We start from the raw sequence: 14,766 nt of genomic DNA, 5'->3' as shown, positions 1-14,766 counted from the left end.
TTCACAAAACCTGGTAGGTATTCTCAGAAAAATTTGATGTTTAAAATTAAGTTTAAATGGTCCGTAAAATTCAACTTTATTGAAGTAGGTAAGCTTATCCAAAGAATTTTATTGTAATGTACGGTACTTCAATAGTTTTATTTCTTACAACATAGCATGAGTTGTGATAGTTGAAATTATAAAACTTAGTATAATATTTATGACATGTAACTTAAGTATCATCAACTTATGTACTGTATGTACCAAGGCTAACTTAATTGTATTAAGCATTATCATTCAAACATAAGAAAAAACTGGATTAGCAGATTAGGGTTTCTTTATTGAAAATTAGGATTTATAGCCTACTATAACTTTCAATCATTACAGTACACTATATTAGAAAATTTGGCAATTTTACATTTAAGTGGAATTATTTAGGCCTACCTAAAATCTTAAACATCAATATAAATTAGACAATGTACTTTTTTAGGTACCTACCATACATTTTTTTATTGTCATACAATGTATTGCTAACCCACCGCTGTATTTCAATTTTATAATTAGTTTTTTTTTTTGCTAAATTTTATTGATGTCTATAAAACGGTGTTTAAGTAAACCTTAAAACTTAATATTTTAAGACTTTTGTATTAGGATATAGGTGATTAGTACAGAAAATTCAAATTTAAATCGCCCTTAGAGAAGTTCCTTGTAAAAGATTTGTTGGATTAAACACCTTTACCTATATAAAAACAACTGGTAGGTGTAATTTAGTTTGATAATTGTTAGAAACACTTAGAGCCAATCGTGCAAATTACAACTTTTACTACCTACCTTTTTGACAAATTTCTGTCCCCCACAAAGTTCCAAATCAGCAGGTGAACAAGCATCGTCAACAGACAACCAATTTTTCAACTTCCCGTATACTAAAGGAGGTGCTGCCATAGTTGCAGCTTGGTAAAATTTGGTGGCAGAATTTATAAGAGAACTACCTATTACTTCTTCAGACACTTCTTCTAAGTAACTCATTTCTTTTGGAGTTAACTCAAAATATTACAATCATGCAATGATATTAATAGTGTATATTAAAAACTATAAAAGTTAACTTTTTAAGTCAATTTGCTTTAAAAAAAAAATAAGGCTAAGTTACTATCTGTTACTAGACTAGCTTAAATTGAATAAATTCGCTTTGCATTAGTCATAAAATAAGACATAATATGCTCCATTCAAGTCTGGTTACTGGATAACCGAGAACACCTCCCTCTTCAAAGGCCCGATAAAAACTACCCATATGATGACCTTGACACAAAGGTTTGCTAGGGGGTGGAATAGGGAGGATATCACAAACGGGCCTGGTACTAGAGCGCATGTCAGAAGAACTATAATACTAGAGATTGGCCTTAGTTCGATATTTCATGCACCGATTACATATCTTGAAATTAAAATATCAAGTTATAGTCAATTTGAAGTCGGTTCTGTCAGGAATATGTTGAATCTTGAATCCGTCGTCTGCTGCCATATCCTAAAATATTGGTAGATAAGAGCTAAATGATTAAAAAGTGAACGTATGGCATAATAAAAGTATTATCCATAGACTCCGTTTATGAGAAGAGGATTCATCTAAAAATTTGACAATGTAAAACTTCGCTCTAAAATTATCGTTATGTCCGTAAAATGTACAACAAAAACCTAACCTAATTTCAAAGTAAAATTTGGAAGACATTTTACCTTTTTGGTAGCAGGATCGCAGTTGATGTTGGTCATCTTTGGTTGGGCCATTGTAAGATGTTGAAATATCTGGTAAAATGATCACACAATTTAAGATAAATGATATTTGTGGACAATCACTGAAATAAACAAAACATATTCACAAACAACAGAAATCGACACACACATATGTTGTCGTTGTCGTTGTCATTAGTCAAAACTGATGCCTTCTGTATCTCCATCACCATGAACTCACCAATTCGTTCTAGATTTGAGTGAGTCTCACAACGTCGACGTTCCATTATGTCGAAAAGCCATTCTGTCTCTATAAAACCTACTAGGTGGCGTTCGCAGATGCATCCACAAAATTGAGCGGAGTCATCAAGGGTTTATATTATATTGTTTTGGTCATACTGTTGTTTTTGTCATGGTTTCAGTAATACCAGTCGTTTTTAATGCATGCGTTGCGAGTCTAAAGTAGCATTTTTACTCTTTAGGAAGTAAAAAGTTTTTATCCTCTATGGAGTAATAATCAGCTGTTGTCAACTCAGTTGTAAATTTCTATTATAAACGATTGCATGTATCGAAATATGTATAAATTCGTGCTTCGAAATTATTTTAACCTACAGTCTACAGTCTCTTCCCATAGCGTTTTAGCATTGCAGATACATTAATCAATTCACACGCTCACCTTTACTACTTCCTTCACCACCCCCTACGTCGTGGACCTATTTCCCTCTCTTCCCATAGCATTTTAGGATTGCAGATACATTAATGTAATTGCCAAAGGCAGTTTCCACACTCTGCACTGCAAGCCTTCCTTCACCATTTCCTACGTCATAGACTTGTTTCCTTCCCTTCTCATAGCATTTTTGGATTAAAGATACATCAATCTAACTGCCACAGACGGTTTTCACACTACGATCATACTTTACTACTTTCTAAGCCTTTTCCTACATCGTGAACCTGTGTTCATCACTTTCCATAGCAATTTAGTATTTTAGATACGTTAATCTAATTGCCACAAACACTCCCTACACTCCGCACTGCTAGCCTTTACTACTTCTTTCACCATATTCTATGTCGTGGGGATGCTTCCATCCATTCTCATAGCATTTCAGCATTGCAGATACATTAATCTAACTGCTACAAACGGTTTCCAGTTCCCACACTCCACACTGCTTACCTTACTAATTCCTTCACCACTTCATACGTCTCGGACCTTTTCTCTCCCTTCCCATAGCATTTTAGGATTGCGGATCCCCTAATCTAATCATCATAAACAGTTCCCACACTCCAGACTGCTCGCATTTACTACTTCCTTCACCACTTCCTACGTCACGGACCTGTTTCCCTCTCTTCCCATAGCATTTTAGGATTGCAGATACCTTGATCTAATCGTCTTAAACAGTTCCCACACTCCGGACAGCTCGCCTTGACTACTTCCTTTATCACTCCCTACTTCGCGGACCCGTTTTCCTCCCTTCCCATAGTATTTTATGATTGCAGATACCTTAATTTAATCGTCATAAACAGTTCACACACTCCGGACTGCTCGCCTTTACTATTTCCTTCGCCACTTCCTACGTCGCGGAACTGTTTCCATCCCTTCCCATAGCATTATAGGATTTCAAATACCTTAATCTAATGGTCATAAACAGTTCCCACACTCCGGACAGCTCGCATTTACTACTTCCTTCACCACTTCCTACGTAACGGAACTGTTTACCTCCCTTCCCATAGCATTTTATGATCGCAAATACCTTAATCTAATCGTCATAAAAAGTTCCCAAACTCCGGACTGCACGCCTTTACTACTTCGTTCACCACTTCCTACGTCACGGACCTGTTTACCTCCCTTCCCATTACATTTTATGATTGCAGATACCTTAATCTAATCGTCATAAACAGTTCCCACACTCCAGACTGCTCGCCTTTACTACTTCCCTCGCCACTTCCTACGCCACAGACCTGTTTCCCTTCCTTTCAATAGCATTTTATGATCGTAGATACCTGAATCTAATCGTCATAAAGAGTTCCCACACTCCGGACTGCTCGCCTTTACTACTTCCTTCGCCACTTCCTACGTCGCGGACCCGATATCCTGCCTTCCCGTAGCATTTTATGATTGCAGATATCTTAATCTAATCGTCATAAACAGTTCCCACACTCCGGACTGCTCGCCTTTACTACTTCCTTCACCACTTCCTACGTGACGGACCTGTTTCCCTCCCTTCTCATAGCATCATAGGATTGCAAATACCTTAATATAATGGTCATAAGCAGTTCCCACACTCCGGACAGCTTGCCTTGATTACTTCCTTCATCACTTCCTACGTCGCGGACCCGTTTTCCTCCCTTCCCTTATAATTTTTGGAATGCAGATACCTAAATCTAATCGTCATAAACAGTTTGCACACTCCAGACTGCTCACCTTTAGTACTTCCTTCACCACTTGCTACGTCGCGGACCCGTTTTCCTCCCTTCCCTTATAATTTTTGGAATGCAGATACCTAAATCTAATCGTCATAAACAGTTTCCACACTCCAGACCGTTCACCTTTAGTACTTCCTTTAACACTTCCTACGTCACCGACCTCAAGCTAGTGGCGTCATTTGATTATATTTATGATTCATACCGTTTCTGTTCTAATATCTGTGGAATAATGCCATCAGCTATTTCTTTATCTACTGCATTCAAAAGTCAACAGCTGATTATATGTCTTTGTTTATGTGTCAAATACTGCTTCCATAAGGATTACATTGAAACTTTAAGACCCAGTGGGGCGGATTCCTGAGAGTTATTTTTAACGCCATATAGATGTTGGCACTCACCGATATGGTCTTAATCACCACCCAAAATTTGAAAACGATTGATTCAGCCGTTTAGGAGGAGTTTGCGTATTACGAAATGCATAAGAGTCGACGTATAAGAGCTTCGCTCGCTTCGCTCGCTCCGCTCAATAACAACCAATGAACCCTCACAAACTCCTAAAAATAGTGGACAGGTATACAATGTCTTTTCCTTCCAACGTGATACAAAATAGTCCTATATCGACGAAGTGTTTAACTAATTCATAGTCTTAGCAAACTTTTCATTGAGGAATTGTCGTTGCTCTCATTGTAAGGCCGCCTTCTCGTTAAGCCGGGTTTTCCTAGGCGCGGAATCGGCGAGCGGAGAGCGGACTCCACTTGTCTTAGGCAATTTAATGTTACTGTTTTCCTAGAAGCGGAGCGGAATGCCATGTTAATTTCAATTCCGCTCTCCGCGTTCCTCTCTCCGCTCTCCGCTTCCGCGCCTAGGAAAACCCAGCTTTAGGTCGCAGCCACTACAGTAGATTTGTAAATTGCACTGAGTCTTATGGAGCCCTTCACACTAGCGGGTCGCAGCGCAGTGATTTACTTCGGTAGCAGCTGGCAGCGACCGTACTTTTTCATCGTCATCAACTTAACCACGGCCGCCTTTAACTCGTAGTGGTCCATTACCCTGGCCCTTCCATATAGGGAATAAGCTATTACCGTAGTGAGGTAGTACTCATGGTAAGACCTGGACCCGGGACCGATTTACATTTTTGTTTTGAGGTCCCTAGAGGCCAAAAACACCATCTGTTCAAATTCATATATATATATATACCGTATATTAATAAATAATATGTAAAATAACATGAGTACCCTTTTTTATATTCTTTATACAGTGTGTAAATTAAGTATGGAAACAAATCTGTATTTTTAAAACCGAAATAGATAGAAATATTCTATTTGTGGCAATAATAGTTAACAAAGATTCCGCAATTTTTCACATGAAAAATATTTTTTTACCCCCCTAACAGGGTAGGTGGTAGGGGGTGACTTATTTTTTTCAAATAGCAACCCCTATTGAGTGACCCCTCATTTTGAAGAGTTTGTCAAAAGAAACACAATGACGCAAATCCGAGGTGAATATCTCACTCCTAGCCCAAATGGCGGATATTCCAAAATTTGATTTATTGTACGTGAAAAGCACCAATTTCACAAATAATGGAAAGAAATCTGTATTTTTAAAACCGAAATAGATAGAAATATTCTGTTTGTGGAATTGATTGTTGACATAGGTTCCGCAATTTTTTTAATCAACAATATTTTTTCAACCCCTTTAACAGGGTAGGGGGTGGGAGTGACTTATTTTTTTCAACAACAACCCCTATTGAGTGACCCCTCATTTTGAAGGGTTTGTTAAAAGAAAAAGAATGACGCAAACCCGAGGTAGATATTTCACCCCTAGCCTAAATGGTGGGTAATGAAAAATTTAATTTTTGTAAAAAAAAGCCCATTTTGGAATATCCGCCATGTTAGCTAGGAGTGAGATATTCACCTCGGATTTGCGTCATTGTGTTTCTTTTGACAAACCCTTCAAAATGAGGGGTCACTCAATAGGGGTTGCTATTTGAAAAAAATAAGTCACCCCCTACCACCTACCCTGTTAGGGGGGTAAAAAAATATTTTTCATGTGAAAAATTGCGGAATCTTTGTTAACTATTATTGCCACAAATAGAATATTTCTATCTATTTCGGTTTTAAAAATACAGATTTGTTTCCATACTTAATTTACACACTGTATATATATGTGTGTGTGTGTGTGTCCGTTAGCACGATAACTTGAGCAAAAATGATCCGATTTTTATGAAATTTGGTACAAACGTGTAAACCTACATTTATTCGAAACGAGTTCGCGAACCAGCATGATCGGACTATGTTAACGGTTCCTTATGGGGTAAAAATAGGTTTTTTCCATTTTTGACCCTAAAAACACAAAATTTCACAATTCCTTACTCCATTTTGTAGAGCTTAAAAAAACAAATAATTTAGTATATTTAAGCGTTATTGTGCGCCTAATAGTTACGGAGAAAATTCCAAAAAATGTTAAATTTTATATTCCCATGTCATTCTTATGGAGAATAAGTCAACTGTTGTAGTTTGATTGTTTATGAACATATTTTGATCGAATTTGCAAAATACATTAATTTTTTACTAAACTATTAACATTTTACAACAAAAACACTTTTTACCCTCCCTGTTGCAGCAAACCTATGTGTTCGTTAAACTAATTCTATTTAAATAGGGAATAAATGTGATATTTTTAATGAGGCATTTTAGTGTGAATCCAATCAGGCAAATCGAAATTCGCTTAGTCTGCAGGTTTGCTGCGGCGGGGGTATTTATATATACTGCCCGTAAACAGTAAAGATTTTTAGGTCCTTAAAATGTTCTTTAGCTGACTCATCACATCACGCTGCAGCTTAAGCATGATTCTAACCGCTCTTTTTTGCTCCTTTAAAATGCTATCTAGATTACATATTTTTGTTGAGCCGTAGAGTGCTACGCCAAACGAGATATGTGAATGCACATGTGCAAAATATATATTTTTTAAAGTTTTCAAATCACAGTAAAAAGACATACTTCATAAAGCATGAATTCCGGAATTAATTTTACTTAAAAGTTTGTGGACATGTTTATCCCAATTCAAGTGCTGATCTAGGGTTAAACCCAAAACATTGGTACTAATTTCTTCATCAATATTTTGTAAGTTACAGCTTATTGTTGTTGGCTGCTTCTGTCTATTTTGTTTTGTCTTAAAATTTATAAATTTCGTTTTTTGTAAATCATCATCAACATACGGGTTATTAAGATAATTCCCGATACATTCCAATTCCACATAAGCGAACATTTCTGTTTGCTCTATTGAGTTGGATGATATGACCAAATTCGAGTCATCAGCATACAGACCATAGTGTTGAATTTTTATTATATATTAAAGAATCTTTCATTCCACATAGATAGCACAAAAAAAGCAGGGGCCCTAATATTGAGCCTTGTGGCACTCCGAAAACTATTGGCTTATAAGTTTAGCATGATTTAATAATTCTATTGTAATTTGTTAAGTGAGTTATTTCTACGTATTGAGATCTTTCAGTGAGATATGACGTAAACCATATCGGTTTGCTACTCCTAGTCTTTTGAAGTTTTTCAAGTAGTGTAGAATGCCCAACACTGTCGAATGCCATAGATAGGTCCATAAAAATACCAGTTGTACATTTTCCCTTATCAACCGACTCAATTACAGTTTCAATAAAAGATACAGCAACACTCACAACCGATCTCTCATCCCGAAATCCATGCTGATTATCTTCTAAAAGATTAAATTGTTCTAAAAATTTGGAAAATTGAATGTATACTGCTTTTTCATATATCTTTGAGATAGCAGGGAGCACAGATATTGGTCGGTAGTTAGATACCTTTGTCAAGTTATTTTTCTTATGTAAAGGTATTATTTTAGCTTGTTTTAATTTCCTAGGAAAAATTCCAGACACAAAAGAGGAATTTACTAAGTGGCATAGAATTTTACTAATGTTCCCTTTTACAGCCTTAATTACTGTTATAGCGATTTCATCATACCCACTAGAGTATTTATTTTTCAAAGAGTTTATGATTTTTTTCACCTCCCTATCATCAATTGGATTAAGTTCAAATTTTGGCGTATTTGTCTCAACAGTGCTGACCACATCATCAGGAGTATCAGATTGCTCTTCCAACATTGACACTGCTTTTACATCCTTGAGTTGTTTGAATCAGCCTTCAGATCTTTACCTTAAGGCTTCTTAGTAAAATTAAAACTAAACAATTCTTATTTGTTAAGCGAGGTTGAGGAATGAACACTACATTTAATAGGAAACAGTTTACTTTAATGATTTTATTATAATAAACAAATTACCTAAAATAATAAGAATCTGTACATATATTACAAAAATATGATTAACACAAGACAACAATAATAAAATAAAATAATTTACACGCATTATTGTCATAAACCCCCGACACAGAATAGCACCCCCCTTACTATACAACTAACAACAACTAAACATAATTTAATAGATACAAATATAACTGGTGTTTCGATAAAATTTTACTTACCAAACATTCGGTAACAAGTTAAAGGCTACGTGTGTAAAATTTTAACAACTGACCAAAAGTGCATCGTCGTAGCAGACTTACAAAAAAAGACTGCTACAGTGGCTCTTTTAATAAACTTTAAAAACTTATAACAATGATTTGAGCAACATTAATCTCTATAGTTGAGGTGAGCTTAATTTACCGTGTGCGTTACCTCAATCGAGACTCACTTTCATCAAAGTCCAATTACAATTAAATAAATATTAGATATGAAATCTATTCGAGTCGGTTATTCACAATTTTTACACAAGCATAAATTGATCTGTACACTAATTTTTACAGGCACAAGAGAACACTATACTCAAATTGCTCAGTTATTTTAGTATTTCTAGCGTGTAAGGGCTAAAAAGGTGAAGAAAGACACGTTTAAAAAGACGATTAGAATATCTAATTGCTTTTAAAATATCGTATAAAGCACTTTTACTCAGAATGTCTAACAATTACGATATGTCTAAGAGTAAAAGTGATCTAAAAAGTTAAAAAAATACCGTGTATAGATAAGGCATCTAACATCCAGGCACAGAGACAGCTTATTTTGGCAACATCAGATCTACTTATGGCCGATGAGCGTATTTACAAATGCTACAATACTAATTAGTTGATCTAAGGCTGAAGGTGGGACTGACTAGCTGTGTGTGGTGTGTGAGTGTGTTTGTGTGTATTGTTTACACCTCCACGCCGAGTGTTCTGTCCACGGTGTACTTGAACACTCCTCCCTCCGTGTCCGCTGGCGAAGGCGCAGGCAGCACGGGCACTGTCACGTTGGCCTTGGTGAAGAACGCCATCTTCTCTCTGTACACACACAGCATATGGTTAGTTAGTGACAAGTATTAACAATATTAAATGATAGAAAAATCATTGGTTATATTTCGACCAAAGTTCTAACTACTGCAAGTCATGATAAATACAGTGTGTAAATTAAGTATGGAAACAAATCTGTATTTTTAAAACCGAAATAGATAGAAATATTCTATTTGTGGCAATAATAGTTAACAAAGATTCCGCAATTTTTCACATGAAAAATATTTGTTTACCCCCCTAACAGGGTAGGTGGTAGGGGGTGACTTATTTTTTTCAAATAGCAACCCCTATTGAGTGACCCCTCATTTTGAAGGGTTTGTCAAAAGAAACACAATGACGCAAATCCGAGGTGAATATCTCACTCCTAGCCCAAATGGCGGATATTCCAAAATTTGATTTATTGTACGTGAAAAGCACCAATTTCACAAATAATGGAAAGAAATCTGTATTTTTAAAACCGAAATAGATAGAAATATTCTGTTTGAGGAATTGATTGTTGACATAGGTTCCGCAATTTTTTTAATTAACAATATTTTTTCAACCCCTTTAACAGGGTAGGGGGTGGGAGTGACTTATTTTTTTCAACAACAACCCCTATTGAGTGGCCCCTCATTTTGAAGGGTTTGTTAAAAGAAAAAGAATGACGCAAACCCGAGGTAGATATTTCACCCCTAGCCTAAATGGTGGGTAATGAAAAATTTAATTTTTGTAAAAAAAAGCCCATTTTGGAATATCCGCCATGTTAGCTAGGAGTGAGATATTCACCTCGGATTTGCGTCATTGTGTTTCTTTTGACAAACCCTTCAAAATGAGGGGTCACTCAATAGGGGTTGCTATTTGAAAAAAATAAGTCACCCCCTACCACCTACCCTGTTAGGGGGGTAAAAAAATATTTTTCATGTGAAAAATTGCGGAATCTTTGTTAACTATTATTGCCACAAATAGAATATTTCTATCTATTTCGGTTTTAAAAATACAGATTTGTTTCCATACTTAATTTACACACTGTATATTTTACTTTGATTGGTGAAATAACCTGCATTTTTGTCACTTCATTTATTGTTAACGTTGACGACCTTAAAATGAAGCGACAAGACATCAGCGCCCATACATTTAGCAACATTGCCGAATTACAGAAAATGTGTAAAACTGATCACACATCTGGTTTAAATCTTTACTACCAGAATTCAGAATTACATTGGCCTTGGATGAAAGGAAAACTTTCGTTAAGTCGTTTAAAGAAAGACGAACTTACTTGAATGAGATTAGATCTGGTTTCCCCTTCCCTGCTTTACTTTTCCTCAGCTTGTAGATTTCTCTAGAAGTTTTCTTCAGCAACTTTTCAACTTTCTTGTCATCTGCACTCTTTCCATCCGCCTGTAATCATAAAACGGAATAATATAAATATTGTAGCACTCCATAAGTTGTTTTCTGTATTTATTAGGTATATCTCAATATTATGTGTATCTATAAAAAGAATATTTTTATTAAAAAAATTCCTAATAATGACTGATTGTCAAATTAAATTAATTTTAGTGATCTACTTGCTAAAACTAAGTTTTGTTTCTTGCATAATGTGATTAAATAAACCTGAAATCAAAGATGCAAAATGTCCACTATTAATTATAAATTGCTTAATTGAACGAGTATGGCATTATTTGGGGAATTAAATAAAATTTATAACAAGTCAATGTAAGGGTTTGTTTTTGATATTGCTTACTTTTGTCAATGCTTGAGGCTGTCTGAATAAATCCAGCGGTGGAGTACGACGATTTTATGCTAGTGACCGATATGATCAAGTACATTAGACCTACTACCTTTTTATTAGAGGTATTTAAAAAAATGTAGATTTTTGGAGAATTTTTTTTTTGGATTTAAATAATTTTTTTCAGGCCTTGAATTGTGGATGATGCCTAAAAATAGTGTGCTCTAACTAAACATGTCCGTTATTTACGTCTCATATTATCTTGGGAGCAGCCATCGACAATGGTAGCTTTGCTCTTTAGTCTTTATTACGTTTTTACCTCTAAATTACTCTTAACCCAAAATAAAATTTTTTAGTGTTTTCGTGTTTATGTTCATCTTATTTCAGTCAATTAATGTACCAGTACTGTATAAAACTGTTGTATCCATTAAATAAAATATATATTATTCATTGTTGTGTTTTTATCAATACAATCTCTCTTATTCCAATTGATACAGATAATCAACACAATGAAGTCAAGTACCTGAGCTATAAGATTCTGGAACTGCTGGTCCTCCAGTACCCACGCCGCCAGCTCCTGGTCACCCTTCTCTCTGGCCACCTCCAACCTAGCCTTGAGGTCTCGTAACCTCTGCAGCTCGTCCTGCAGTGCTTGTTGTCTCGTCTGCTGTGCTCGCAGGTCCAACTCCAGGTCTAGGCTGGTGCGCGGGCCATGGTTGTGTGCACGAGGTCCGTGACTGCGCGGCCTACGTCCAGCCCAGCGCAGCGACCGTCGCTCCACAGCTCCTCGCTGGAACGGTCCTCCACCACCGCCACTGGTACATCTTCGGTGGTAAAGTGGCATCGAACTGTCACTGTCGCTTCGGTTTAGCTGAAAACAAACGATCGTGTTACTTAGCTAACAACAATTTATTGAAAAATAACGAACAAATCAAAGTATATTTTACAGCCTTTTCTTAGTTATGTTGTGACTTTTGGATACTAGAGTAGACTTCCCATTGAAATAGACCAGCTGTAGCAGTTTATTGTGCAAATGGAACATGTTGATCTAACTATAACAATGTGTGATAACTTCTAAATTCAATTTTTTCTAATAGTTAATAATACAGTACATCGATAACATAGGTAACCTGAGTGATGAGATAATATTCAGCCTAATAAGTTGTCTTTTAACTTTTGCTTGGTTTAAAAATTGCTGTATGAGACAAAAAGCAGTACTCGACCACAGCACGTTCTGTTGGTGGCCCAAATAAATAATGCTCATTTTCATTTTAAACTAGAAAAGACTACAACTTTATAAAAGGTATGTCTATATTACAATCCCTAGTTTAAGGTTATGTTGTTTTAAATATGATACACTTAAACCTAATTGACCCGGTGGTTTTTGTTAAATTCCAACTTGAGATAAATAGTTCAATATGCCAACCTCTGACAAGAACAGAAATCCTTTAAAATCACTTTTATTTAAGGAGTACTAAATCAACAGAAATGTAAAATCATCTAGCATATTTTTAGTTGATCAAATCAAACAAACAGTAATATTTACCCTGCAGATGTACTGGTTCTTGGCCACTGGGGAGAATGTCTGTGACCGTTTGATGACAATGTTGGGCTGGGAGTTAGACTTGACACCACGAGGCAGGAATATACATTCTGTGTTGGTCTCCTTGTCTTCCGTATCCACTCCTTCTGACTCATTCTGAAATACAACAATAGTAAGTAAGCTTCACTGAAACTAGAGGTAGGATAAAAATATAAACATTCCTATACTAAATTTTTTGTCAGGTATTACCTTCATCGTACAGTACGTTTCCGAGCACTACTGTTAAAGGAAGATACAATTAGTGTTATTTCACTTGCTCGTTCCAACAGTTCAGATGAGGTTAGAAAATATCATGATATTCTCAGTAATCTATTACCAAGTTACCAAATTATTTTGAGATACTTGCTGTTAAGAGGAAGACAATAATAGCGTTATTTCACTTGCTCATTAATAAAAGTTGAAATTACATTAATAAATAGTATTTTAGTTATCTATTACTAAGTTAACATTTTATTTTGTGATGCTCAATGTCAATGTCAAGAGGTAGACACAATCAGTTAGTAGAATGGTTATAACGACACCCACTACTAATTAAAACATAGAAGCTGCATATAATATTCATCTAGTTTTATATGAAACAGGAAAATAGCCTTTGGTTCAAAATTACTATAGGTCGGCCGGTTAGAAAACGACCTCCTCGTAGCATTGGTGCAAGATAGGTGAGACAGACTATGGCTCTTCCCCCACTCCGCTGCTGCCCCACCATTCCTGAACACACGCCCCCTTAAATTGCAACCTAAATATTAACAGCAATTAAATTATACAGCTGATCAAAATGTAAACAAATACGCAGAGAGGGGGAACCCTCCCTCGCCGTTACCTCCCCTACATGCGCTAAAAATTTCACACAGGTCGCTTTCTAACTGGCCGACCTATACAGTAGTTAACAAAACAATTACACAGATTAGTTTCTGTTTAACATTATTGCTCTACAAAGTTATTTGAGCTCACCGGATGTTCAAGGACTTGCTCCAACTCCTCGTGACAGCAGATCTCAATTCCTTCTTCATCCTCATCCTCCTCTTCATCATACTCTTCTTCGTCTTCCTCATCCTCTTCACTGTCCAGCTCATCCAGCCTCAGACCAGCCAAACTAGCAGCTCCCTCACAGCCTGCAATCACAACTGAAATTAAATATATGTCATGTCCAATTTAAAATTGTTAACAAATAAGGTACGATTGGAAGAAAATCATAAACTAATTATTGCTTAGTAGAGAAAACACAACAAAATCTGCATTTCCGACAGATTATAAAAACTGTGTGAATTGAAAACTAGCAGGGAATCGAAGGAAACAGAAGGATGGGAAGAAAAATGCCAGGAACACATGGGTTTGGACTGCATTCCCTAGAAGCGTAATTTCAGTACACTTATACATTGTCTCTCAGTCCAAAATACCACTGACTTTGATAGAAATAAAAAAATATATATACATAGATAATTTCTCGCTATACCTTGATTCCTCGTCAGGGTGGATGTTTGGGACGAGATGATGGTGGATTCATCACTGCTCTCCTCGCGTGGCGCAGCGACTGCTGTAGGTAGGGGGCCTCTGGTAGCGGTAGGGACAGGACTAGCGGACGGTAGAGGAGTGTCTGACTGCATGAAGCGGAAACTCAAGATATTGTACCACCTCTGCCAGGGTGACTCAAGGCTGAAGTCTGCTAGGCTCACTTGCGCACAACCCTGTCAACATCATCAAGATAAATTAGAAACCAAGATAAATTTGTGTATTTCCTGCTATACATTTTGTTTGTAGCAAGTGATGCAGAAATATAAGTTACAATATAACCTTTTTCACCCAGATCAACCACCACTCTGGTTAACCCTTCATTCTGACAATTCTTCATTCGCTCTTTTATTAACCCTTCAACTCTGTGGGCAAATTTAGAAAAATACACATTTTTTGTCGGCCGGTAATTTTAAGGGAACCATACCTCACACACTTCTAAGAACTGATTGAACATCATTTCTGTTTCCCCCTTCGTA

General features: G+C 36.3%; 2 protein-coding genes across 4 annotated transcripts in view; both read right to left on the bottom strand.

The window, feature by feature from the left end:
• Nucleotides 1-1,891, bottom strand: part of LOC128987231 (myotubularin-related protein 6) — a 29,780-nt gene extending 27,889 nt beyond the window's left edge. For 2 of the 3 annotated variants that reach the window (XM_054407978.1, XM_054407979.1), the window contains exon 1: nt 811-1,235. In XM_054407978.1, the coding sequence (XP_054263953.1) occupies nt 811-1,005 (195 nt within the window). In that variant the 5' untranslated portion in view covers nt 1,006-1,235. Of the gene's footprint in view, nt 1-810; nt 1,236-1,704 lie in introns of those variants that run through there. The other variant, XM_054407980.1, reaches the window with a different exon arrangement.
• A 6,488-nt stretch (nt 1,892-8,379) lies between these two features.
• Nucleotides 8,380-14,766, bottom strand: part of LOC128986378 (protein kibra) — a 49,386-nt gene continuing 42,999 nt past the window's right edge. The window contains exons 12-17 of the mRNA XM_054406729.1: nt 14,232-14,463; nt 13,730-13,890; nt 12,722-12,874; nt 11,699-12,046; nt 10,726-10,847; nt 8,380-9,461 (exon numbers count right to left, since the gene is read on the bottom strand). Coding sequence (XP_054262704.1) covers nt 9,335-9,461; nt 10,726-10,847; nt 11,699-12,046; nt 12,722-12,874; nt 13,730-13,890; nt 14,232-14,463 — 1,143 coding nt within the window. The 3' untranslated portion in view covers nt 8,380-9,334. The remainder of the gene's footprint in view (nt 9,462-10,725; nt 10,848-11,698; nt 12,047-12,721; nt 12,875-13,729; nt 13,891-14,231; nt 14,464-14,766) is intronic.

Source organism: Macrosteles quadrilineatus, unplaced genomic scaffold (assembly GCF_028750875.1).
Source record: "Macrosteles quadrilineatus isolate MER2022 unplaced genomic scaffold, UCM_ALF_1.0 Scaffold_2__2_contigs__length_208266976, whole genome shotgun sequence".
NCBI lineage: Eukaryota > Metazoa > Arthropoda > Insecta > Hemiptera > Cicadellidae > Macrosteles > Macrosteles quadrilineatus.
The sequence above is the reverse complement of the archived record's forward strand: the minus strand, read 5'-3'. Positions and strand labels throughout refer to the sequence as shown.